Source organism: Orbicella franksi, chromosome 8 (assembly GCF_964199315.1).
Source record: "Orbicella franksi chromosome 8, jaOrbFran1.1, whole genome shotgun sequence".
Taxonomy (NCBI): Eukaryota; Metazoa; Cnidaria; class Anthozoa; order Scleractinia; family Merulinidae; genus Orbicella; species Orbicella franksi.
In genome coordinates, this window is record NC_138152.1 from 29,194,138 (window position 1) to 29,221,816 (window position 27,679).

At 39.4% G+C, this 27,679-nt stretch overlaps 3 protein-coding genes and 1 long non-coding RNA gene across 8 annotated transcripts in view; 2 read left to right on the forward strand and 2 right to left on the reverse strand.

Moving 5' to 3' along the window:
* Window positions 1-27,679, reverse strand: part of LOC145496102 (uncharacterized) — a 492,363-nt gene that overhangs the window by 351,146 nt on the left and 113,538 nt on the right. The window contains exons 3-9 of one of the 5 annotated variants that reach the window (XM_081475732.1): window positions 22,500-23,008; window positions 21,380-22,127; window positions 20,873-20,969; window positions 20,437-20,686; window positions 18,610-19,416; window positions 16,263-17,496; window positions 15,648-15,752 (exon numbers count right to left, since the gene is read on the reverse strand). The exons of 1 other annotated variant lie outside the window; for it this stretch is intronic. In XM_081475732.1, coding sequence (XP_081331858.1) covers window positions 15,648-15,752; window positions 16,263-17,496; window positions 18,610-19,416; window positions 20,437-20,686; window positions 20,873-20,969; window positions 21,380-22,127; window positions 22,500-23,008 — 3,750 coding nt within the window. The remainder of the gene's footprint in view (window positions 1-15,647; window positions 15,753-16,262; window positions 17,497-18,609; window positions 19,417-20,436; window positions 20,687-20,872; window positions 20,970-21,379; window positions 22,128-22,499; window positions 23,009-27,679) is intronic. 3 more of the 5 variants (XM_081475730.1, XM_081475729.1, XM_081475733.1) reach the window with 3 other exon arrangements.
* Window positions 10,650-14,439, reverse strand: LOC145496149 (uncharacterized). Its single transcript, XR_014050521.1, has 3 exons — window positions 13,852-14,439; window positions 11,961-12,207; window positions 10,650-11,208 (listed from the first exon to the last, which is right to left on the reverse strand). It is a non-coding gene; the product is annotated as an uncharacterized LOC145496149 (long non-coding RNA).
* On the forward strand, window positions 23,273-24,376 carry LOC145496146 (uncharacterized). The gene has a single exon (XM_081475790.1). It carries the CDS (start codon window positions 23,911-23,913, stop codon window positions 24,325-24,327), a length of 417 nt encoding a protein of 138 aa, XP_081331916.1. The 5' UTR covers window positions 23,273-23,910; the 3' UTR covers window positions 24,328-24,376.
* Window positions 25,404-26,831, forward strand: LOC145496144 (uncharacterized). The gene is made up of 2 exons (XM_081475788.1): window positions 25,404-25,485; window positions 26,297-26,831. The coding sequence occupies exons 1-2, from the start codon at window positions 25,426-25,428 to the stop codon at window positions 26,705-26,707; spliced, it is 471 nt and encodes a 156-aa protein (XP_081331914.1). The 5' UTR covers window positions 25,404-25,425; the 3' UTR covers window positions 26,708-26,831.

A 27,679-nucleotide genomic window follows, 5' to 3' on the forward strand; every position in this document is an offset into this window, starting at 1 on the left:
TTGCGAGATCAGCTCGGTGTTGAAGGCGGGAGTCCCTCTAAGATGCTGATGACTCAGTTACAAACAAAATATCCACAGCTTACTCTGCGGCAATTTTCTGAGAAACTAAAAGAAATGGGGCGAAACGACATTGTACAGTTGCTTGTGACACGTTCAGCACAAGACCTCTCACCGACCCAGTAATGCTGGGTAATCTGCGGACTACAGCAGTGCTGTAAGATGATCAGCTAAACTACGAAAGGCAAAGGAGACAAAAGAAACAGAGGAGACAGAGGAGACAGAGGAGATAGAGGAGACAGAGGTTGGTCTCAGTGTAAAATGTTAGCGGAAGACCAACTAACTCTCAGTTGAATGAGTAACATGGTGTCATTTTCAAATTGTTGGCAATTTTCGAGAGTGTCGAAGGTAAGTCTTGTTGAACCCTAGGGCTACCCTAGCTGCCTTGTAAACGTCCTTCTAGGGATAACTCCCCTACCCTGCTCAAGCCAAACAACTGGGCTGAACCAGGGCTGCATTTGACATTGCAACTTGTTGTTGTTGCCTGGCAATAATACGTAACATAACGGCATTCGGTAACACTTGTAAACAGCAGTCCAGACAGGAGAATCGACTTACCAAGCAGAGCTATTCCCTTGTCGGCCATTTTGTTTGCCATTAAGTTGTCCAGGGTGGTAGGGTAACCCTACCTGTGAAATTGTGCTTTTAAACCCAGGCAGTCTTTGACCCTCCTGCTAGGGTAACCCTTCCTCCCTGTAAACAGGGCCTATAAAGGATGGATTCAAGCTCAGCAGGAGTCGAAAACGCAAGCATGAAGACACACCCAAAAAAGAACTCATCATTACAGCTTATGGATACCCCAAAAAACCAAACCAAACAAAAGGAAAAACAAACAAGCATAAAAAACAAAACACAAATATTGAATAAAATAAAGATTAAGCTAAATTTATACCAATTTATTATTTATAACAATTTGTACAATTTATGAATTATTATTAATGAAGTAACCCTTTAATTAATCAACCGATCAATCGATAAAGTATTTTCATAAAGTTTAGGAGAAAGGAAGGCTCTACAATGCCAGTTTCACGTTATACTGTGAATATTGTGTCAAGTTGATTTACTTAAAAGTATTGCTACTTTTACAAATGTCACGGGTAGTGTATATTTTGCCGAAGACAATTATATATTGATAAGCATTTGGAATGAATTCAGTCAGCTTGCTTGCTTGCTTGCTTATTGTGACAAGCCCCAGTTGCTGGGATTATAAAAATTTGATTACTATATTAAATTAAATTATATCATTATATTCTAAGAAGCTTTTCCACCGAGATGAACTCTTTTTTTTTGTGATGAGTTGATCAAAAAATGACACTAAGAAATACACATAGATTGTAATTTGAAAGGAAATATATAATATTGGCAGAGTAAAGATTAAGGTTAAAATTGGTAAGCTGTAGATTAAAATAAACGATACTCAGATTCTTTTTTGCGTTGCTTATCCGCTGGAGGATAAATAAATAAACAAAAGCATATATATATCGTCTTGTCTTTTTTGATGAAAGGGAGTACAAAAGAAGCTCTGTAGACAATTTGATCTTACCCATTTTTCGACAAGCAATCGTCGATACCAACGAGTCTGCACAGTTACCCCATCAACCTCCTTGTAGTTTTTTGATATCTTAAGCTTTTTGATTTTTTGTTTTATCGTTAGCTCACTTCGTAAGAGCGTCAAACTGCGTGGCGGAATGTCGTGGGTTCAACACCCAGACCGGACCACAAACCAGGGTCTTAGAATAAGTGGTAAGATCATGCTACCCGTGTACTTAACATCTGCTTCAGTTCAGATGGTTGCACCATTGGGTTGTGACTTCAACCTGTTGACCTTGTCTTCATCCCCTTCACAAGAAAACCTTGGTGGGGAGATAAGAGAATCCACGCGCCTACCACAGCGTGGTTCCCTGTGATGAAATCCTGGTTTTCACTTAAAATTCAACCAGCCGTTCACATGACGATCGCAAACCCGTCTCAGGGGGGCGAAGGTAAGGTGGGGGGCGAGACAATTCGGGTGGGCGAGTTGTCTCGCCTCGGCAGGTATAGAGTATCTCTGGCAGGCGAGACAACTTTTCTTCATATAAACACTCTGGCGCGCCTAACCGGGACAACCCTGGGCGTGGTGAGTGTCACTAAATGCCTAGATTAAGTGTTAAAAAAGCAAAAATTTGTTTCAGAGAAGTGAAAATTAACTCGGCAAATCCCACTGTGATCGAATGACCGAGGGAAACTCAAAGAAAGAGGGACATTTGCGCATTTGATTGTTAATTAAGGGTTATGTAATGATGCAGAGTCAAGTTTGACTCGGCCTGTAGGGAAACCGTTTTCACATATAAACGCTCGACAAAGTTGCCTCGTGGGGAGGGTTATCTCGGGGACATACTCGAGACCATATAAATGGGGCCTAAGTCTTCTGAGTGACAGAATAATGCATTTAAAATAGCAAGCGAGGCATGCAACAATCACAAACTTCCAGCGCTTCAAAAGCAATCTTTTCACTGTACAGGTGTTAAATTTTATCATCGAGCCTTTAAATTCAATATCCAATCCGACTTTCGGCAAAAGAAATTTACTCCACTGTAACACCTTGTGATAAGCCAGGAATCCAACCATTTTCCTTCAGCGAGATTCAACTAACGCGGTGTAAACGGTGTACAATCATTCAAGAAATTCACAATTGCAGCAACTTCTTGGTGCTGAAAACGCTGTAGTCAATGCATTTAGAGCATATTGGCCTGTAATAGTCTGTGTTTCGTGGGACGATATGTTTGTTTTTAAGTCTCGGGTCCTGTCCTCACTAATGCGTTTTTCTATATCGTGAAAACGCACATTTCATCGGTTTCCGACAGACGCCAAACATCGTCTTCAGCGAAAACGCTGTCGACAGTCAGGAGACAGTTAAAAACTGATCCTTATTGTTTAAAGGAGACAGCGCAAAACAGAGGCCTTGGAAAACTCTGAAGTCATTCAGATGCACGTGCACATTCGCAACAAGAGATAATCTCTTGTTCGCAGGTAACGGTTGTATGGCCAAAACGCTGTAGAGATATCGTCCACATACATCCAACACGGAGTTTGCCTTTAACAACGCGAAGTCGAACTGCATAACATTCGTCACAAGTGGTATAATATTATCCTTTGCTTTACTCATTTATTTTTTACTGTGAAAAAGTGGGGGGAGGGCTGACACCCCCACCCCCCACAGCCCGTCCGTCCGCGCTGTAGAGATGTGATTGGGCCGAGATGGCGGGCCTACCACAAGATTTTTGGTTGGCCATAAATTTCAAAGGACAAAATAACCTGAATGTTTGTTTTTGTTATTGATCGTTTATCATGTTCCTACAGAGCGGTGTCCATGGCGGAAAATCGAGCCTTTTTTCCACCCTTTAAACCGAAGAATGTCGAGTATAGTATGCTACGTATCGAGGTTATTGATCCGATAATTTTCCGAAGAACAATCGAGTAATTCGGTCCCTTTCGTGCATTGTTTATCGCCATCCGACAACCTAACGACTGTTACAACCAGCTATTATTCTTTAAGCATTTAACTGCACAGTAAACTAACAAGGGGAATGTGACTTCCAAAAGATGCTTTAGAGGTTCACGACCGGGAAGACTCCAATGTGAAAGAATAGAAACGTTTGTTTCTGTGTTTTTGACTGGCTACATAAATGTATGTACGCCTTTCACGAGGAAAACTCACAACTTCAACACCAGGAACAGACTTTCCTCAGTTGAACTACCAAAAATGAAACTGGAGTTTGGCCGTAAAAGGTTTTCTTTGTAAGGTGCTTCAATTTAAGATAGCTTGCCATTAGAGGTAAGAAATATGAATTCCAGAGTTTTATTTCGGAAAAGGGTCAACGTACTTTTTTATTTGTAGTTTTCATAGATAATTTTTAGATGTGATTTTTATATGTACCTTTCACTGATGTATGCGTAGGTTTTAAGATTTATGTTTACTTTTTAAGCTTTACTGGACCCCTTTTGCAAACACTACAATTTGCACTGATGGGTTTATCCTGTTTTTAAAGGGTAAAAAAAATTAAAAAATTCTTTTTCTTTTGTTACGAAGAGACGGGGGTACTTGTCGGAAATTTTCCAAAGAACCCCTATGAAGCACCAGCAACTCGTTTTGTAGGTTAAGCCCTATTTCATTTTCACATAAAAGAGGCGACAATTCTAAAGAACCCCTTAACTTACACCGCGACTTTTTCACAACAAAAACAAAACAAAAAAGAAAACAAAGAAGCAAAACCAAAAAAAGCGATAAAGAAAACCCTTTGATTACCTGCAAAGATTTTTGAAAGCATTGTCATAAATCAGCATCCTATTTAAGTGGCTAAGTTCAAATCAAAATTGAAAAAAAAGATAAATAAAGTCACATCCTGAATGTGCGGCTCCTATGTACACTACTGCTGATAACTGTAGCGGTCATCAGTACCGTAATGATTCGATTTAGCGCCCGGGGCGCTTATTTACTCTTGGTACCTTAGAGGAGGGCGCTTATTCGGGACGGAGCGCTTATTTCTATTTTGAGAAACAACCGAATGTTCAAAACAAAACTTTAATACGGTATTTATCAAATTAAAGGAACGATAGCAGAAACTGTAAAAAATATACGGGAAATCTACTGTTAACGTTTGATAGAATTATGCAGTCGCATGGAAATAATAGTTGAGAAACTCAGACGAAGATCACTGTTTACGTAATGCGGCATTACGTATCTGAGCAGTTAAGGAAGATAAAGCTCGGTTGATACGTATTCTGACGGCGCTGTAATATTATAATATTAGCATAGGGACTCTTATTAGAATGGAGGCGATTATTGGAATAGAGGCGCTTATTAATAAAAACACATTCGAAGGGGGGCGCTTATTCGTAAGGGGCGCTTATCGGAATGGACGCGCTAATTCGAACTATTACCGTTCTTCAACACGTACGTTAACACCTAGAAGATAAAACGAGCACCCCGGTCACTATTATAGGGGAGCCCCCCCCCTGCCCCTCCCGCCCCCGAAGGGTGGGGACAACAGTCTCTAACCCAGGTCTCTAACATGGGAATTCATTCCAGGTTATGTTTACTGAAAAAGAAGCAACAGTAAACGGTCTCTTCCTAACTGCAATGGTTGCTGGATTTTGGAGAAGCTTTAGGAAGATAGTAATTGCCAATGACTCATTCCATTTAACATGTTGTCGGGTTCAGACAGTTCCTGGATCTTAATGTCATTCAACTGTTACCACCGTCCTTCAACAACTTTGAAAAACATTTATTGCTCCTTAGTTCACCACACAGAAGGAACAACAACTCTGCTTAATTTGTTGAGATTATATATGATTTGAAAGTCTCTCTGGTCTTTCCATAAACAATGTAACACGGTTGGTCGTTATTGTGGACCCAACTTGCTTGATATAAGTGAGTCAACCATCAGGGGACTTCTTCATATTAGCGCGGTCGGCTGGGCTAGCTTGGTTTCAGAGATCTCGCCATTCTTCTCGTCGTAAAAATTTCGACGTGTTCATACGACAAGCCGGGCTGGCCAGGGTTCGAAATTTTTACAAAGAGAAGAGCGGCGAGGCGACATTACGAAAACCGACCCAGCTCTGTTGACCAGGCTTATATGAAGAGCCCAAAAAACAACTGGGGAGGTCAAAAGCTACCATGGCCCACCTCCTGTATGGTCCCTGGGGAGGGGAGAACAAATGATCACTTTGTTATCTACTCCCTATTCTTTGTGGTGCCAGTATCTCGGGCACTCCATGTTCCCACGAAAGGCTCGCTTTGCCATTGACAACTTAGAGAAGAAGACACTGGTTTAATTAATGCTCCCTTTAAATACAATCTTTTACAATAATATATCTCGGTTATTATACACTTTGCTGTAATATTGATGATTCTTAAAATAAGCCGTCTTTGGTATTCAGAATAAAAGTTTAGAAAACGTATACCTACAAAAAAATAACCATCAGCACAAAATAACAAACAGATAAAGCGCATCTCCAAAAATTCATTACTTACATTCTAACAATGGCAAAGTGTATTTCTCTGAGAGGGATTTTTTACTCTTACAAAAGTCTGCTCTAAAAAAATAAATTGATTTTCATTGTTCGCGCAACGGAGAGGCCTATTATTTACTATGTACCAAAGTTCTCCGGTCAACGCAACATTTCGGTAAATATTTAGCTCCGTACTAGTAAATTATACCTAATTTGCCACCTAACAAATGATTAATACATGTAGACGAGGGTCTCAATGGGAGGGGGGGGGGGGGTGGGGGGTAGCTTTGACGGTTAACGGTTATTAACAGGAAATTTCTTCTTTGGGTTTAACTTAATATTAACTCTTGTTCTTCTCAACTATTACCTAAGGTGTTTTAGAGGTCGTCTTGGAATTTCACGGAAGGAGTAAAGTGAAAGTTTGCCAATATACTCTAAGACCTCTAGAAAGAAGCCCATAGAAAATAGGCGCACTGATTGGTCAAAAATTGTTTCTGACTCGATAAAAACACAGAACCAGCATGAGCTGTTGACAATGAATGATGGTGCGAGCAAAGAGAATTTACATTTTGATCATCAAAGTAAACGACTTGTTTTCTTTACTTTGCCGTCGGAGAATCTTCTCAAAGAAATAGAAAACATGTTTCTGATTGTTTCTATCGTGTTTTAGTAGAATTCTGCTTGTATACTAATGCAAATGCTGCAGTCTGATTGGCTGAGCTACTCGTATACTATCAGCCATTAGAATGCAGTAGCTGTCGGTCGTCCACGAAATGCGACGTTTTTCCGAAGTTTTGGAAGAAAGTTTAGATGTAAATGGATAATTAAGTTCCTGAGAACACTAAAAGGACATAAACGGATTCTTGACTTAAAAAACTTGAAATTATGGAAAAACCGCTGCGCGGGCGTAAACAACTGCAAAATTACCAAAGACAATTCAATACGTGCGATTATATTAAAGCGTAAAGTTCAATAATGCGTTGAAAAATGTTTGGAAACCATTATTTGCGTTACTTTAAGTTCGAATTCTACTAAACATGCTAAAGCAATTAGATTATTCGTGATAGTGATAGTTGATGAGGCCGAAGGCCGAATCAACTATCACCTGATAGAAATCGAGAGCTCATAATCTAACTGTTAAAAATGAAGTGAAATTTTGCAAATATACTCTAAGACCTCTAGAAAACAGCCAATAGAAATTACGCGCACTGACTGGTTAAAAATCGGGGATATAATTCATGGTAGGCCACCCATATAGTCTCCCTGCAGTTTGCTTCTATTTACTGCCGTTTGCTTACGGTTAGCATTTAAATATTGTGTTTACTTGCAGTTGGCATTTATTTACTACTGTTTGCTTGCGGTTAACATTTAATTACTGCTGTTTGCTTGCGGTTAGCATTTGAGGAGTAAAGGGGAAGGCGATTATATGTGGCCTACCATGAATTATCTGCCAAAAATCGTGTCTCGATAAAAACACACAACTAGCACGAGCTGTTGACGTAATGATCACGTCATAAATGGTAATTCTCTTTTCTCTCGCCATCGGATGGCGAGAGAAAAGAGAATTTACATTTTGATGATCAAAGTAACCGAGTTGCTTTCTTTTTTTCGCCGTCGCGGAATTTTCTAAAAGAAGTAGACAACATGTCCTGCGTGTTTCCATCGTGTTATAGAAACACTCGTGATAGTTTGAGAGAACTCGTAAAACCTGTGGAAACAGCCGCCTGTCGGCTCGTGTTTCCATCGCATTTCTCGTTCTCCCAAACTTCCACTCGTGTTTCTACTTAACAATTAGATAATTCTCACTGTCGAGGGCGCAGCCCGAGTCAACTATGACACAGAAATCGAGAGCGATTAATCTACTATAAATCTACTAGTCGTTCAAAACTTCATCTAAATCAGGTCTCCAGATACTTAGATAACGCAAAGAAGCGGCCGCCATTTTGTTAACAACTGATACTGCTACGCTACTCTCTGTCTACAACAGAATAGATCGTGAGTAGAGTAGCTAATCAGAGAACGGCATTCGTGATAGAACGCTAGTAGATTGATAGCAAAACTCGACAGAAACAAGGTACATATTTTCTATTTCTTAAATAATATACAACTTATAAAAATACATAATGAATGAGCCGAGATCAATTTCTTTTCTGTGGCTATCGATCAAATGCTGTTTGAAAGCTCCAATGCGCTTGGTCCTCAAAAACGAAAAAACATAGCGTCAGCGTATTTGGGAACATGGAAACTAGTTTACAAGTTTAAAGATTCTTTGATAGTCAGAAGTCCGTGATGAGCCAATAAAATAGTGAGATTTGAAATACCTTTAAACCATTTGACGGTTAACATTGAACTGCCTCTTTTTCGGACGGTTTACAGCAAAAATTGCAGTTTTTTGACGGTTTTCGGTTAAATTTTGGGCTGTTTGACGGCTGACGGTTAACCCCATTGACACCCTCGTAGATAGGGCTGCATTTTGAGCAAGTTTATTTGTTCAAGTAAATATCTTTATGTACAATCTTCTAATCCAAATCTCAGAATGAGTATCTGTTTATTATTTGCTATTCTAAATCTAATATTGAGTATTCTTTCTTATTATTTACGATTCAAAGGAAACTTTTTTAGGAAAGTCATGGGGGTAAGAAAAAACTGATCCCTCAAAAAGAAATTTGACTGAAACAAGGAATTCTCTTTCCTAGCCAGTGAAAAGGCTCACGTTTGAGGAACACACGAGCAAGCAGCAAAGTTTGACCTCGTTCCCACGGTCCCCCTCTCTCACTCTTGGTAGGAGGACAGAGAGACCCTGGGAACAACAGAGATCAGAGATCAAGGCAGGCTGACCTCCTTTCTGCACCAGACTCCTCGCTCACTGACTCCCACTTTGCTGCTCACAAGTGTGACTGAAAGGTGAGCCTGCTCACAGGCTATCTCTTTCCTGAAGATGAAAACCAATGCAGAGACTTCTGAGAGGGACTACAGGCTAGCTGGAGTTCTTGAATTTACCCACGCCACTGCACCGACTTCCAACATTTATTTGCTGAAATGAAAACACAATTTTGCTGTGTGAGTAATGCAACAGAACTACACGGGAAATATATCACATAAAAAATATTTTCATTCTTCCAGCCATATTATTGTTTTACTTAATATCCCAGATTTCTTAGAAGGACGAAATCCTGTTGTGAATTAAGGTTGCCATTTGATCTTTAATTAATTTTGTCACAATGAGGAGAGTAAATCCAGAATCATCAGAAAGGATGACAAAAACTCAAAAGATTTTCATGTAAATGCTGCACCAGGGAAAGAACCTTGTAAGAGAGCTGACTCGTCTCCAGTCTTCTTCATACAACACGTAGCACGGCGAAAGGGGAAAAGTGAGAGGGGGAGCAAAGGGTACCCATCTCACCTTGCGGTTCCATCTCGCACCGTGCCACGCACTGTAGGAAGTTGTGTGAAGACGAATGGGGACGAGTCAGGTAAGAGAGCGCCCACTAAAAGCTGTGTTTCTGACTCGATAGCAAAACAAACCAGCATCAGCTGTTGACCAAATGATCATGTATAGAATTTCTTCCTCTGGAATTAAGTTTGTGCATTTCTACATGTGTATCAGAACAAATCAAGATCTTGGTAGCAGAGGGTTGTCAATAGTAACTGTTCCTGAAGCTGTTACTGACCTGACTGAATTGGAGGAAATTGACTTGTCAGATAATTATCTGGAAGAATTACCAACAAGTATTAACAAGCTGAAAAATCTGAAAATGCTGAGATTACAACGAGAACCAGTTCAGAGAACTTCTTCAAGCCATTGCTGAGTTGAGTAACCTGACCGTGCTTAGTGTGAGTAACAACCAGTTGTCTGTTCTACCCTCAAGGAACTGAGGGGACTGTACTTGACTAGTAACCAGTTGACTGCATCGCCTCACGAGATTGGTGAACTGAAGGAGCTGGAATGGCTGGATGTGAGAATGGACACTGGAGACTGGATTTGAGTAATAACCAGTTGACTTTATTGGCTGATGAGATTGGTGAACTAAAGGAGCTGGCATGGCTGGATGTGAGTAACAATGAGCTGACAGTTTTATCATCACACATAAAACATCTCAATTAAATCCAGGTACCGTTGTGGGGTGATAACCAGTTGACTACATTGCCTGATGAGATTGGTGAACTGAATGGAAGGAGCTGGTATGGTTGAATGTGAGTAACAATGTGCTGACAGTTTTATCATCACACATAAAACATCTCAATAAACTCTGGGTACTGTTGTGGGGTGATAACCAGTTGACTACATTGCCTGATGAGATTAGTGAACTGAAGTTAGAATTGTTATCGGAGACGGCGTTTTAGATCTCAGTAGTCGAGGGTTGTCAAAAGTTCCTGAAGCTATGTCTGATCTGACTAAATTGGAGGAACTTGACTTGCCACATAATTATCTGGAAGAATTACCAACAAGTATTAACAAGCTGAAAAATCTCTTACGGCTGACATCAGAGGTGAACCAGTTGAGAGAACTTCCTCAAGCCATTGCTGAGTTGAGTAACCTGACCGTACTTAGTGTGAGTAACAACCAGTTGTCTGTTCTACCTTCAAGGAACTGAGGGGACTGTACTTGAGTACCAGTTGACTATGTTGCCTGATGATGCTGGTGAACTGAAGGAGCTGGTATGTAGTGTTACATGATGTGAGTAAAAAGAAGCTGACAGTTTTATCATCACACATAAAACATCTCAGTAAATCTCAAATAGTCCTGAATACTAGACTTGAGTAGTAACCAGTTGACTACACTGCCTGATGAGATTGGTGAAGTGAAGGAGCTGGAATGTCTGGATTTGAGAATGGAGACTGGAGACTGGACTTGAGTTTTAACCAGTTGACTAAATTGCCTGACCACATTGGTGAACTGAAGGAGCTGGAATGGCTGAATGTGAGAATAGATTACTGGAGACTGGACTTAAGTAATAACCAGTGGAGACTGGTAAATTGAATGAGCCCATAGTATTGGATGTGAGTAAAATCAGGCTGACAGTTTTATCATCACACATAAAACATCTCAATAAACTCTGGGTACTGTTATTGAGTGATAACCAGTTGACTACATTGCCTGACGATATTGGTGAACTGAAGGAGCTGGAAATGCTGCTTGTAACTGGAAATCCTGTAAAACTGGAAGAAATGAAAAAGGTTGTGAAAATACAGAAGATTTGAAGCCAGGCCTGGCACAAAACAGTATGTGTGTAGACCTGTACCTCTTAGGGATTCTTTCCAAAATTTCTGATGAGCATCCCTGTCTTTTTTATATGGGAGTCTCACTCCTCCCCAGGCCTCACACGAAAACAGTGGCACAAGAAAACAGAATTTAAATTTAGATTAACAAAATAAACAAGGGACTATCTTTTCTTGTTATTGCTGTGTTTTCAACAGGAAATAGAAAACATTTATCTGTTTCTATTGAGCTATAAAAAACTCGTGAAAGATTGAAAGAGCTGAAAAAAGTACCCTCCTAATCTTTCACTTGTGTTTCTATTAAACAATTACCGGTAGACTATGGGCTCAAGATTTCTATTGCATGATAGTTGATGTGGGCACAGTCCAAGTGAACTATCACGCATAGTAATCAAGAGCAAACAATCTAAATGTTTTAGTATAAATCTACTACATGTTCAAAAATTTATCTAAATCCTTTTCACTGCAACTCGAAAACGCAAAGAAGCAGCCGCCATTTTGTTGACAAGTGCACACTGCTATGCTACTCACTCTCTACAACTGAATAGATAGTGAGAAGCATAGCCAATCAGAGAATGGCATTCGTGATAGGACAAATGTATATTAATACTCGATAGAAACAAGGATTTTTTTTTCAATGTTTGTTCAGGTCTTGCATGTCATAAAATAAAAATAATCATAAAACAACTTACATTTTGTTAGCACCAATGCTTGCAAGTATGAAGTTCTTGTGTTACCTTGTGATGTTGCCACTAAACAGGACACTCATGTTCAGCAGCAATTCATTGAACAATCTTTCCTTTGGCTTATTACTATGAAATCTATTTACTACCAATCTTTGTAGTTCTACTGTCTTGCAATTCTTTGATGCCTTCTAAATTGAAGTCACAAGCTGCTTCATTGTCAAAATTTGATTCTAACAAGACTTGCTCTGCAAACCTGGAAAGAGAATAAAAACAAAACTGAATAACCAGATACTAGTAGCAGCTATTGAATTGTTGTTCAGGTCCACTTGATGGGAGGCATTAAGGACGCTCGCGCTAATTGTTTCTGCGCATCCTTACTGTGCACGAAATTCACATGCCACGTCATGCATCAAGCGTGCGCGCTAAGTAGTAAGGTGAACAATAATAAGGCAAATGGCCACTGCTACAACTTTGCGTCGATTTAACGCTCTTGGACATTCGGTGACCCCTATTTTTCTTTTGATGGGCCATTTTCTCAACCGATTTTCTACCTTTTGCAAAAAAATGAAGAAAATCTATCGTGTAGAAGTTTGAATTTTTTGCAAAATGCACCATCAAATTCCGTTCATTTGACCTCTCCGTTTAGCTGTGCGTCAGTTTGAAAAGCCTCTTGAAGGGTTAAGGTTTGTGAAAATGATGGCAATATTTAGAATTATTGATGCCACAGATCCACTTATGCAAAATATTGTTAGGACAGTTTGCCTCTGTTGACTTATCTTTGATATTTCAACCTATGACGCTGGAGACCATGCTGAATTACGCACACCAATTTATCAAAATCAGACTAGTTTTCCACACGCTTGATCTCTGAAACGAAGTCGGTGACCCCCAATTTTTATTTCATTTCTGAAACAAGTATATCATTATCTGTCCGCAGTAGAGGTTTTAAAGAAATCTATCGAGTACAAAATTTTCGCGCGAACGTCCTTAAATTATTCTACGATGATGAGTGCAGGTTACCTCCTTTGAGCAGTTTGGTGGGAATCATAGAAAATAGTATAATACAGATAGGACCCTGTGTGCACTCCGATTGGTCAAAAAACTATGTTTTAACGGAGTATTAAACATAGAAAAAGCGTGTTTTATTGTTTTTTTGCCACATTACCTCTATATCATAAACCAAATCAACCTAGAAACCTAAGCCATGTATTACACTGTGATAAAACACTCCGAACATTTGAGAACACTAGTGAAATATAGAAATCACTCGCCTGTAGCTCGTGTTTTCTCTTGTGTTCTTAAATGCTTGTCGTGTTTTACATGTATCACAGTGTAAAACACGGCTAAGCCTTCTTCATTTGTTAAAGAAAAGCCTTATGATTCATACTAAGCAACACAGTGGAGGATTAAAGGTCAACATCTTCCAAACTTATTCCAATCTACTCACAATTTTGTCATAGTCCCTGCTATAATGTAAACAGTATTCTATCACTATTTTCTCGATCTTAGTTGCAAGATCTGATCAGCTGAAAAGCCATGTAGGAATCAGAAAACCATGTTTTACTATTTCAAGTGTGTTATATCAAAATCATAAATTAGTGTTTTACTCAACTTTAGCTTTATTTGTTAAATAATAACTTAATGATAATTCTCTTGAATAAAACAGGTAATTAACATTCCAAGGAGACATACAAATTTGTCTACAATCACGACAAGATTATAAATCTCTGAAAAAGAAGAACAGTTAACATACCCAGGAGAAATATAGAAAATGATAGACCTGACAAGCAGACTTAATGTACACAGCATGATGTAGTAAGTGTTACCTTGTATGAGTTGAAATGATGTACATTATTAATAAACTGTCTTATAACACAGTGTATTGCCAAAGTCTCACCTTGTTTGGGTAGCAGGCTGACGTAGTGGACTTCATGAACATGGCCCAGCACAAGTGGGTTGGTGCTGATCACATCACCATCAGGCCTGATAGTAAGGTCACGGTGATTTGACTGACTGCTAATCACATCAATGTACGTTTTATAGCAGTTTGTAGTCACATACAGAATCACGTGATCGCCCCATGTGCCATCTTGCTCCATGTTTGTAAGATAATCAGCCCATGACTGATATCCATTGATGAAGTTAAACAGATCTGTTCCATCAGGCTGTAAGAAGGGAGAATAAAAAGGCTAACTTTAGGTCAGTACACACATACGGGGGTATACGTGTGATGGCAGAAATGTCCCTCCATAAAGTTACATGTATAACGGAGAACCAAATTTTGAGATCTTTCCTCAAAACAAATTATTTTAAGACAACTAATCCCTGTACATGGCGATGCCCAGTTTTCTGCCATCTTATCGGACTGCAAGTCCAATTCAAATGCTGACACAAATGCTGGAGTCTGATTACTTGGAACATATTTTCCCAAGCCACAAATCATTGTTAAGATATTTTAACCCGAAAAAACAAAATAAAATACTAAACTTACCAGTTTTGGGTTCTTTCTGAGGTACTGCACTATGGATTGTCTTAATTCTCCATGTGAGATCTCGATTCCTTTCACAACGTTCAGTTGTTCAGACAGCGCATGAAACATGCAGTTCCCCGACCCTTCATTGTCAGAAATCACAAAGCCTTTGTCTGATGCAATTTTCTTCAACTCTGCTGATGGGTCAGTATTACTGTTGAAGTTGCTTACACTGCGTTGAATTTGCTGAAGACTCATGAACATTTGCCCAGGCAGATCTAAAAAGAAAAAACGTGTAAATTCAGGTCACTGCACAGGGGTTACTCACTGGAATCTTTTGGTGGAAAGGGAAAGCGATATCTGTTTCTTCAAATCCTATTTGAGACAAAAATACCTCATTTTTAAAACTCTTAGTTTCTATTAACTGAGTTGCAAAATGGCAGTGTGTAAACTCGCATACACAGTCCCATGGAAAGAGATTTATAATACAGTCACTGAACTATGCTTTTAGGATTTCTATATGAAAAAACTACAGTCAAACCTGTATATAATGGCCCTGTATTAAGTGGCTAGTTTTCGAAGTCCCGATTTTTCACTCAAACAAACGCTGTATTTGTTACCTGAATTAGGCGGCCACCTCTATTAAGCAGCTGTGGCCACCCTGTGACAGTCCTATGTTTGCCTTTCTTATTTATTTTTACCTGTATTAAGCGACCACCCTTGAATGGAAACTAAACCAAATGCCATTTTATGCGGTATTTTATTGTGTTTAAAATGCAATCCATCATCACTAATAAGAAATAACATGTACAAAGCTACTGTAAGCTGGTAATAGGCCGTTTAGTATCATTAACATTTTCCAGATGTCTGCAATGTGCTGAAATACAGTACCATTTCATTAGACCACGCTCAGTGAGTATTTTTAATGATCCTGTTTTAAGTGGCCAGTTCCTCAAGTCCTTAGGGTGGCCTTTATATACAGGTTCGACTGTATACCTAATTCCAACCTTAGGTCAATTACCAATAAAACATTTACTGTAGAGCAATACAGAAAAATCTGACTAACTTTCAAACCAAAACAGCCCAAAAATCCATGTCTTTCAGGCTCCCACACATCCATATAGCTCATTTCTGGAAGTAATGCCTCCCCCTGTTCCCTTCAATGTTGACAATGTTACTGCAGAAAATATTGCTACATCCTAGTATTGTTGCTACATGCTTACCTGGGGGTAGTGGAGATTCATTTGTAATCTGTCCAACTACAGACTCTGCTGAATCACTACACCGACTTGTGGAATATGCTTCATGACTTACAGGTTCTTCTGAAGCTATGAAAAAGAAATAATTAAATTCATCAGCCTGTCTCCACACCCACTAGCATCTCTGCATGCTCCCCTTTTATAGCAAGACAAGGCAACTTCACTTCACCCCCCACAGCCCCACCCCAACTTTTGAGAAGTACAATTATTTCTTTCATCAAAACACTTGATAAAGAGCTAAGAAACTTATTAAGGGAAAGTAAAAAAAAACACACTTAGAATCACTCCTCCAGCTTTTCAGAAGGACCCCCTTATGTAGTGAGAAAAGACATCATATCTTTGCTAAAATCCCCTCCACCCTCACCCCTAAGCTTTGGAACATATCTGGATTCGCTTAGAGTAAAATTTGTTCAATAGTAAAAGGACTAGAGATGGTTTACTGCATGATTTTCTGGATATGCTGTGAAACAGATGAACAAACAGGAGAAAATAACACCAGAAAACAAATCAGGTGAATCTCACTTGGGTAACATAATTATTGATCATGACAATGTAAAAAACAATAAGTCAAAGCCTTACCATGAACCAAACTCCACATCTTCTCAACAAGGGCTTCACACTGTTTCTTCCAAATGAACTTCTCTTCATAGGATGCCCGTAGTCTTTGAATCTCTTGCAGTCGCTCTGCTCTGTCTTTCAGACGTACAGCTCTAATTGCCTTGGCCCAGTCTTTAGGGTCAGCAGAATCCACCACAAATGGCTTACCTAGTGGTAGAGTGCACAGTGTATCTCCAAATCCCGAGTTTCCACTCACAAGAATGGGAAGACCAGCAGACAAGGCTTCCAGTGCAGTTAATCCAAATCCCTCTGTCCTAGACGGCATGATGACAAGGTCAACTTCACAAAACAACTTTTTCAGTCTTTCCTTACTTTGTATAAATCTTCGGACAAACAACTGATTTCTAGAGATTCCACTTTGCAGCATGTTTTCAGCAACTTCCTCCTGTTTCCCATCTGGTGCACCGACAAACACCAGATGATATGAGCTGTCTTCCAGTTCAGCTATTGCTTTAGCCACAATGTCATATCCTTTAAGACTGAAGTCTTCAGGATCACCACGGCCAAAGGTCAACACCTTAAACTTATTACGCTCACTTGCTGCTTGTGTGATGTCTGAAAACTCACTGAACGTGCCAGGTGTCAGCTGAATGATGTCTTGGTGTTTCTCACAAAAGCGCAGATAAGAGGAGTATGCCTCCGTCAACTTGGGTCCAACTGCTGCCACAACATCTGCCAATTCACACAATTCTATTTCAATTCTGCTCTTCTCTTCACCTTTGGAAATGGCATTTGGATAGTCTTTATGCATTCCAAGTTCTTCAGGAGCAGTATGCAGTACTTGGACCCACTTACATTTGTGTGATTTTCTGATGAATTGGGCTTGTTTACCAAGCTTCCCTCCATGGCCCACTATGATGTCAATGGTAAGGTCTTCTGGTGGGGAACTCAGCCAGTCAAGAGGGTCATCGTAGCCTGGACGTCTCTCTGCTTCTCTAATGGACACTTTGTGGCTTTCAGCAGTCCTCTCCCCTTCTTCAGAACAGGAAAATTGTGGGACTAAGAGGGTGACTTTTACTTGCTCATGTTGAGCCAATTCTGTAGCAAGCTCTCTGTTTATGGTTGACAAGCCTCCTTTAGATGAATCCCACTCACTGGCCAACAGAGTAACACTCAATGCTGTACCAGATTTCCCTTGATTCTCTTTTGCTCGTGCATCTTGTGAAGTGGCAACTTTGGTAGAAGGACTCAAATCCTACAAGAGAACCACACCTACAATTAAAGCTGGACTCCAGATCAAGCAGTCCAGGTTTGAGACTTGGCAGGGTCACTGTGTTGTGTTCATGGGAGACACACTTTACTCTCACAGTGTCTCTCTCCACCCCAGTGTATGAATGTGTACTATACTGTGTATGGCAAATTTTATGCTGTGTGTAATGCTGCACTGGACTAGCATCCTCCAAGGGGAGGTAAAGATACACCTATTGCTTAATGCTGCAGGAAATTAGATGAACTCTACCAGTATGGGACTCTTAGCTTGATAAAGACTTTCAAAATAAAAGACAATGGGTTTACAACCAATTAGCAAATAATGTTCTGTAGCGTCTTAATGATTATTTTCAACATTAAACAGTCAATTTTAATCTTTTGTGATTTTTATAAGTAAACTGGCCTTTATCAAATCATTTCTCCAGAGATATAATTGAACCTCCAACATATATAGCATTGTAGTAAAGACCTGCAGGCAAAATAAATCCTAGGGGTGAGGATTGAGGAGGAAGAACTACTTGAGAAAGGGGCAGTACTCAAGGAGGTCCAATCCCTCAGCCACTAAACATTTTTCTCAGAAAAGGTGATCCTTTCAGATTCCCTCCATACAACATGGTAACTAGGGAGGGAGGGGATTACTCAACAAAGTTTTATAATGTGAGTTGCTACTAAACAAAGTGGTGCTCCTTTGACGTACTACAGTAGACAAAAAGGAAGGTTACCCCAACCCTTTGGACTACACTGGTAGATATCCTACAGGAACCTAAAATAGGATCCCAAAGGATCTTGTGTAGGATCCGAAAAGAGTTTTTACAGGATCTCTTTTAATTCTGCAGCATCCTAACTAAAACACCATTCCTAGTTAGTATCCTAATAAATCCTACCAGATCATGTAAGATCCAGTGCATTAGATTTAACCAGTGGTATTCTTCCACTTGTAAAATTGGTAACTCCTTTCACACAGAGCTCCCTCAATATTCCATTACACATGCATGTAGGCAATACCCCTTAAACCCTAAGATGACACAGGGATGGCCACTTTTTGTAAAGTAGAGTAATTTTTCTGTCAAGTATATTACAGATCATATAAGTCACATACCTGGCTTATTTTCTTTAAGAACCATTTCTCCAGGCCGTGGACAGTGCATACTTTGTCCCAGAACCTCTTCTTACAGATCTGTGGTTGATCCTGTTTTACTTCAAGAAGGTGGAAGCATTCCTCGTCAACACATGACACTCTTCCATGGCTGGAACACTCTTGACTACCCTCATCTCTCCCTTGATGACAGTATGGACAGGCTACACACAACTCATACTGCAGTCCACTCAGGTATGGCAGTTCCTGTGACAAGGTTTGCAAAGTTTCTTCTACAAACTCGCGCACTTGTGTAGCTAGTTCTTCTGACTTCTCTGCTGAAACCTGATGACTTTGTGCTTCTAAATTCCTTAGAACAATCTTCACAAAATTCTTCTTGCAAATGAGAATGAAATGATGGAGCTGTTTCCCAATAAAGAAACAAGCTCCATTTTGGTACAGCTTTGGCTGCTCCATGGGCCAAGTCTTCTTACAGCACCAACGAATGGTTTGCGACACAAGCTGTGAGAACAGACCATGAGGGACAAAGCCATGCACAAAGTGGAGATACAAAGGACAAGGATCAGTGTGAAATGGCTCTATTTGACAGAAATCATCAGGTGATGGGTCAAGTTGAGCTGGTACAAAGTACTTTATGTCACTTGGGGAGGGTGAGAACTTGGCGATCAAACCAAACTGCTCCATCATGTTCAAGATGTCATCTTTGATAACACCTTGTTGAATAAACTTGGAAAAGACATGATCGATGTGTTCCATGCAGAGGATGCCGTTTTTCTTCAGTTCATCCCAGTACTTGGCGTGTACAGGATCCTATGAAAAATCATCAGAATGACAGTTATAAGTACATGCATAAAGCTACCTGGCTACTTTAGCCACACATGAGGCTAAAGAGTTTATTGACAATGGCATCCTTGTAAGTACACTTAGCAGTCTCTCAAATAGGGAATGCTTTTATGTCAAAACTACATGTAACAGTTACTTATTAAAACCGAGATTCTGGAACATACGTTCATTTTAAACATATACTGAGAGATGTTTCTTCATGTAGTACTGACATTCCTAGCATATCATAAGTTTACTGAGTGGTCCCAACGTAGATATAACAATACAAAGTAATGTGACAAAATATTTAAATCACCTCCACTCAAAAAAATGTCATTTTTTGGTAGAGCATTCCACCGGTAACGCAAAGGTAGCGGGTTTCAATCCCGTTCAGAGCCTGAAATTTTTTCAGGTCATTTTCCCAGTAGCGTTATATTGGCTGCATTCGCATCTTTCAGTCTTTCATTATTTAATTGCTACTGTCGGACATCTATTACCGTGGCATTCATATACTTGAGCCGAGTATTACGTCCACTGAACATATAGGGCAGAACTCACACACGACCGCTCTCATGTGGCTTTGATAGCTCAGTTGGTAGAGCATTGTACTGGTAACGCAAAGGTCATGGGTTTGAATCCCGTTCACAGCCTGAAATTTTTTCAGGTCATTTTCCCAGTAGTGTTATGGCTGTATTTGCATCTTTCATTCTTTCTTTACATGTGATATTTGGTTTTCCTAACTTGGTGGTTGATCAATTAATTTACAAGTATCTAATAGGCACTGCATCGTGTAGAATGATATAATTTTCTAAAGGGTTAGCCAAATTAATAGAAAGATAAACAACTACATGTTTGTCTCATATACCATAGTGTATATACCGTTGTGTACATACTGTAACTTAATGTTTTTCAGCTACACAAGTATTAAAAAAGTGACAACAACTAATTGAGGAAAAGATCAGGTAAAGGCTGAACACTGAAATTTCTAATATTAAAATTTTTTCCTACCATTTTATCAAAGTGTGGAATAGTTATCAGCTGCTTCAATAGGTCAATCAGCCACTGAGCCTTCAGAACAACTGTACTGCGATGCTTGATAATCACACCAAGGCCATGGTAGAAACCGATCATACCATCAAACTCATCTGCATCTTCTATCAAGCAATGCTTTTTGGCATAGCTTTGGAGTTGCACCAGATTTATGTGAAAAATCTCTTTGGCAACCAAGGCTTCAATCACCTTTTCAAACAGAAACCATCTAAAAGAGATCGGAGAAAATTAATCATATTACATGTCAATTAAACCCTTATTTCTGCTATTTACCTTGATTTTAATTATAGATTGAAATTGGCCTATTTCTTCTCGTCCAATGTCAGTGCAACAATATCTTCAGTTGCTGATTTAAAAATACACAAAAACAAGACTATATGTATTTATTATTTACCTGACTGGTATCTTCTCCCCCATATATGGCTCCTGTCTCAACACCTCCATTATTTTGTTCTGCAGTTCTTGAATGTCATCTATCTTCCCCTCTTGCTCTGAAAATAAATAACATACATTTTGACACCAATCCAGTGTGGTTACACATAACTGAGATATCCTTACAGTGTGGATGTAGGTACATTGTAAATAGGTTCAAATCTGGTGTCGTATTGAGCAAGTAGCAAATTTTTGAGAGCAAGCAACAGTGGCAAGCCAGAAAGAGAGTCTGCTCTGATCTCTGTGGAAATTCATTTCCACCCTTAGCAGAGCACCATACTGATAAGAACCCATGAATTGCTTTTGTCAAGGTCATAAGTTGACTGCTGCCCCTGTGCTGGTCCTCAATTGGATCACAGGCTCAAGCCAGGTTTACGTATTGTAATCAGGAGCTCCACTCTTAGGCTTAGCTTTATCTATATTAAATAATTAATCAGTTTTACACAGCAAGACATTAGTACTTTAATACCTGTTTGATGTTTTCGTTTCTTTCGACTGTGCCTGATAACTCTCTTCATCCTATTCCAGATCAGTGAGCTTGTGTTATCAATGCTGAACAATGGTGGAACCACATGTTTCCCATATTCCTTACCAGAAATCCTCTTCTGTATTTCTGATTTCATCTCTGCAATGTCTTGAGACGATTGTTTGTCAGCATGTGTGCCTACAATGAGTACTGGAGGTCGCAGATAGCGCAGCGTACTTTCAGCATCAATATCTGATTCTCCTTTCACTTGTGTAATACTGTGAATTGTGGCAAGCCAGGATAGCAAATTCTCCAGATTTGTTTCACTGTTTGGGTTTTTCAGAGGGATGTCACAAGTACCTTGTCTAACACACGGCTGAGTTTGCGCAAGTAATGGCTTCTTGAGATTGTGCACTAAAATATACAGTGCACGTGATGATAAGAAAAGTGGGTGAGAGGCATAGTACAGGTGCTGTCCAGCAAAATCCCACACATCCAAACTGGTAACAGATTGTTCTTTAGTGATATCACTTTCAACATGTTTACCTCTAACATACTTCAGGAACTGATGAACATACTTTGTGACATCATCAGGAGGTGAAGTGGCATTGATCATTACCTCAGGCTCATTCAGCTCAATTTCACTTCCACATTCAGGGAAATGTTCACCATTGTTAACATGGGACTGCTTTGACATTGCTTTTGCTTTTCTTGATGGTGAGGAAATTTCAGAGTCTACAATCTCTTCAACCTAGAATAGAGCATAAAACAAAAAAAAAATGAATAATGACATATATAATAATTACAAGTACGTCACAGGTACTCAGAAAAAGACCCTGGCTGACAGTTCCATGTCAACTCACTCTAAGACAGACAAGCATTTTCTGTCTAGCTGACAGAGGTGACCTGACATTAGTAATCCAAAGATATGAAAATGGAAGCTAACCAGTACAGCAAATACATCAGCTCAGATTGTTTGTTACATGTTGCAAACTTAAGACTAACAAAGGAGGAAGCGCTTTTGTTCTCAAATTCTCAGGTGAAAGTTAACCTGTTTCTGCTACATTTGAGATGTCTGCATTAAATCTACATTGTACCTCTAAACTTTTAACTTTATTCAAACCTTATGCTTGTTGGGATCATTTCTGTCAGCACTTAATTCCAAGTCCATCACTTTTCTGTCAAAATTCCGGTAAGAAATTTGTTCAGACAATCCTCCCTCTTCTTCTTTAAAATGTTCTTCTTCTGTCATTGTAGCTGCTTCTCTTGCTGTTGTAGAATGTCCCTTTTCTAATTTCAACGTTATGTCACACAGTTTCTCTGCCACCATCCTTGACATCTCTGTAGGACTAATAACCAATCCTGGTTTGTTCTCATGGGTGGAATGCCAGTTCTTAACTTGTTCAACTTCAATTTCACATGTTGAAGCCTGTACTTCAATTCCCTCTGTACTCTGTTCTTTAGGGTCAAATGGCAGGCCTAAGAGACTCTTCTTTAGACTGGTTTTACCAGCACGGTCCTGACCAATTAGTAATATGCGACCACGGTAAACATTTACAAAGCCGTCTCTCAGGGCCTTTTCATAAGCCAGTTGTGCTCTTTGTCCTTCGGCTTTTTGTTTAAATACATGACCTAATACAAAAATGTAAGAAGGAAATTCTGGTCAATTACTGAGATTATAATTAACTTATAGCTCATGAGGTTTGAACAATGCTAATCACAAAGTGTAGTTTATAATTCTTATATAAAGCCTTATACATGTAAGACATGTAAGTATAACATGAATATGGTAAATATACTGAAATGTGTCAATGAAGAGGAAGGGAATTTCACATCTTGTAAAGATATTTTTTAACCATTTGTATGTGTCATGTAAACATTAATTGTGTAAAAGTTGGGTTGTGTCCTCGTGTACTGGTTAACGAAAATTGCGTGACCAAGTACCGGTTAACGAAAATTGCGTTACCAACCAAAACATAGCGTGAAAACTAATTAACAAAAAAATTCGGGACACTAGTCGACCGAAAGATAGGGTGGCTTGAGTCATAGAAATGTTTGGATGGCCAGTTTGGTTTATTTGGCCAGTTGGGTCACTTTTGCCATTTAGGCTAAGTGGGCCACCTAGGCCAGCTGGGTCACTTGGGCCATTTGGGTCAGTTGGGTCACTTGGGCCATTTGGGTCAGTTGGGTCACTTGTGCCATTTAGGCTAGTTGGGTCACCTGGGCGACTTAGTCCAGTTGGGTCACTTGGGCCATTTGGTATTTAGGCCAGCTGGGTCACTTGGGCCACTTAGGCCAGTTGAGTCACTAGGGCCATTTGGAGCATTTAGGCCATTATTCCCGGTCATTTAGTTTGGGTCACTTGGGCCAGTTGGGACATTAAGGGCCGAACTTTTCCCGCCAGAATACATCCGCTGACCAACGCGCCTGTCTGCATTATTCCCGCCATCGTCCAGCTATATAAACGCTTTAAAACGTACATAGCCACTTTAAACGGTCCTAACCCACTAGTTTTCGATTTTCGTCGGAGCATTATGGACACACAAAGTAATGTCACTTCTACCACAGAACTGGAATCTCAGCTGGACCAAATTCGACTTTCTATCGACGAAATTGTACCCCAACGTGTTCGTCAATGGCTTTCGGCGTTTGCATGCAGCAATGGCACGACGAGCGAGATGCTGCTTTGTTCTTCCTTGGTGTCTACGAGTTCTTTACTTGGTCATACAACGGTTAAGCTTTTTGGCTCCTACGAGGAGAAGGCAAATCTTCATCTTATCGCTACTGCTCCTTCTGGAACGGGAAAAACACCAGCTTGCCAGAAGGGATGCGTTGAGCCTATCGTGGGTCACGTTGAAGAAAAGATCCAAGCCAGCATTGTCATAGATGAGACATCATCAAGTGGCCTGTTCAACCATTTTCTGGGAGGTTTGTGTTTTAGACACTGTTAACTATTTTTTTTGCGTGTAGTAAGCACCCTAGTATTATAAACATTAAAGGCAATGGAATTTCCCAGGGAAAATTGTGTGACACAGGGTCAATAACAAGATAGCGTGACAAATGAAATGGAAGCCTTAACAAATAAAAGACAATACCAATGAAAAAAATATGAATATTTCACTTATCATATTCACTATAATTTTTAAAAATGTTAAGTTGTTTGTTAGTAATGCAACAGAATTTGTGTACCTAATTGTTAGTCTGTTCTTTACAAGCATTACTAAACATGTGACCTAACCTACTTCCATTTTAGGGTAGGTGGGTAGATTAGGGAATTTTAGTAGTTAGGTTAATTTTTATTCAAATTAACTAACATTCACCTACCAAGCAAGATCTTAGTAAACAATTTGTCAAGTATAACCAAATTGATAATAAAAATTATAACATGGCAATTCATTTTTGTAGCCTCAACTGTGCCAATCCTGTGTGTCGACGAGGCATACTCACTCCTGCAGAGACTGACACATCAAGGAAAGTCAACATCTCAGATGAGTCTCTCAATGGAACGTCTCTGCAAATGCTACGATGGGGATTTCTGGTATGTACTTAAAGGGACAAAAGGCAAGCGTGTTGGCGTTACATCTGCCAAATTAGCCCTCCTCGCATTTACCACCCCCCAGCAATTCCTTGAGTCAGTATGGCCAAAAATTGTAGCCTCCAAAAATGGCTTGGCAGAGAGAATGCTGTTCTTTTATCAAAGAAGATCAGAAGATCTTGACCTGGAAGCCATGGCAGAAAATTCAGATTCCCTTGATGAGTTTGCTGTGAAATCACTTGGGGATGTCTTCGAAAAGATTTATGTGGAACACAACACGACACCAGCTCTAAAGTATACCCTGACTGCCACTGCCAAGGAACTTTTCTTCAAGTACAGCAAACCAAGTGAAGATGATAGCCAAGGTGCCGGCATTTGTGGAATTATTTCCACAGGTTCAAAGAAATACAAAAACACTTTGCGTGTTGCATTAAACATGCATGTGCTGTACCGCCTAACCAAAGCTCTTGATTTAGAGTCAGGTACCACACCAACAGCAATAACTGCAGAGACCATGCAAATGGCAATAACATTCACTGAGACTCTTGAGACCATGAAGGGAATCTCAGAACTGGTGAGATTTTGTAAACAAGAATATTAATAATGGTTTATAATTTGCATTCTGGTTGGTTTTTTCCATTCCATTGTCGGAAAGGCATGCCACTGTATTCAACAGAATGTTTTTAAACCTGTTTTGGTCTACAAGCTCTTAACTTGGGAGGTTTTTATGTTGGTTAATTTGAAGGCATGTATTATGGCGACAGGGAAATGACTGTATCCTGGACAAGGGTGGGTGTTTAATGTTTCATCCTCCACAGGGTGTTCTATTTTCATAGCAAAAGTGGCTAAATAATGATTGGGAGACCAAGATTGAGCTTCATATAGCTAAAGTGGCCGCTTGAAGGTAGCAAGGGAGATAAGCCAGATTGCTTGTGGTGTTTCCTGTGGGTTACTAATTAAATGTTTACTATTGAGGGGGAGGGTGACTGGGGATGAGGCAGTGCTTTATGTGTAACACCATCACTCATGCTTAGAATGTGAAAATTCCAAACAAGCCTGATTAACCAGGGAGGTACCCAGAAACTTCCACAAATGCCCAATTGAAAAAAGGTATATTATTATTATTGTTATATTGTGGAAATTTCTGATTTGGTAAAGAGAAACCCAAGTACAATGTATATTTTGGGGTTCAAATCTGTTTGCTTTAAAACTTCTGAACAGGTTCAATTTTTTTATTTCGTTTGTTTGTTCAGACAATAGAAAATAAATTGAACAGAATTTAAACCAAAGATGTCCCTTACATGTAATATGCACTCAATATTCAAACACTGCTGATGACTTAACAAGGCTTATTTTAATTTAAGTTGAATACGTTTATTTTACAGTCGTGCCGTCTGCAAAGGTCATCAATGGGACTCAAGGTGGGAGTTCTTAGTGAGGATATACAAAACAGAATTCTGCGTCTACCTGGACCGTTTGTATGTGCACGAAGAGTGGTACGAAGCTACTCCTCGACAAGGAGGCCAAGCAGTAAAGCTGTCCAGGAAGCCATGGCAAGCTTACAGGATACTGGGACTGGTACAGTTCTGACACTTAACAAATTGGTAGTTTTTCTTAAGAAACTTCCAACAGCCGTAAGCCTACACGCTATTGCTGCTTGTGGCCTTACACCCGAAGAATACAGGCTTGCTTTTATAAAAATAGATGACAAGATAACAGCAGACATGCAGGAAACTGTCATGGATGCTCATCCACAAAAGGATGAGATTGAAGCATTCTTGGCAACATCAAAATAGAGTTGCAAACTAGAGGCCTTAATAATGCTGCAATACAACTCTTGTAATAACAATAATATTAACCTGAATATACATGTAATCAACATACTGAGCAATCTCACCTGAAACATATTTTTGTTAATGTTTCCTGACAGTGGAAGATGTATATATCAATAAAACAATTTCAGAATATGATTAATTTTATACATAAGTGTATTGATATTGATATTTTTTAGCACTAATTGAAACAAAGTAATCGTGGTAGTGAAGGATAGTTTAAGAATATTAATGCTGAAGTTCATTTACTTATTGTATTTTTACAGTTCTTTCATTAATTTATACAAAGATGCAATATATATATTTTTTAAATTTAACACAACAGAGAATAATATATTATTAAGTTATTGAATAGAAAATAAAAGTTCTTGTTCACTCAAATTATAGGTAAATTGCAATGTTTACTATTTACAATGTTCATCTAACAATCTGGGTGTTTTGCTAGCTCACTAGGCCATTATACAGTTGTCTGCTTAGTGACCTGACCTTTGAATGGCAGCGAGGCTGCAGGTGACCTTGTTTTGATACAGGCCTTACTACATTTGTTGTGTAAATCAAGTTGTCTTTATGCTAATTAGTTGGCATCTACAAGAGAAAAGCAGAGAGGTCTGTATCAAAGCAAGGTCACGTCCAGCCTCGCTTGCATTCATGGCCAGGTAGCCAAGCATGCAACTGTAAAATGACCTATTGTAATAGAAAACCAGATACTTGCAAAACCTCTAAACAGTTAACCTGTATTGCTTTGTAGTGCGATGTATTTACACAGGCACAACAAAACCTTGAACAAAGAAGAAAAAAGTACTCCCACAAAACCGCGACAATGATACCCTGAATCACATGTTACGTAAAACCAATTTTAACAAGGCCTTATTAGTTGGGAAAATACAATATGACAGACATCATGTATTGGTTCATGTGAACACTCACTGGGTTTGT

What these genes read in the sequence shown, in the direction of transcription:
- LOC145496146 (XM_081475790.1), top strand. Translation starts at nt 23,911, where the DNA reads ATGGACACACAAAGTAATGTCACTTCTACCACAGAACTGGAATCTCAG.
- LOC145496144 (XM_081475788.1), top strand. Translation starts at nt 25,426, where the DNA reads ATGCAAATGGCAATAACATTCACTGAGACTCTTGAGACCATGAAGGGA. An exon ending in TGAAGGGAATCTCAGAACTG is followed by an intron (nt 25,486 to 26,296) that starts GTGAGATTTTGT and finishes TTTATTTTACAG; the next exon opens with TCGTGCCGTCTGCAAAGGTC.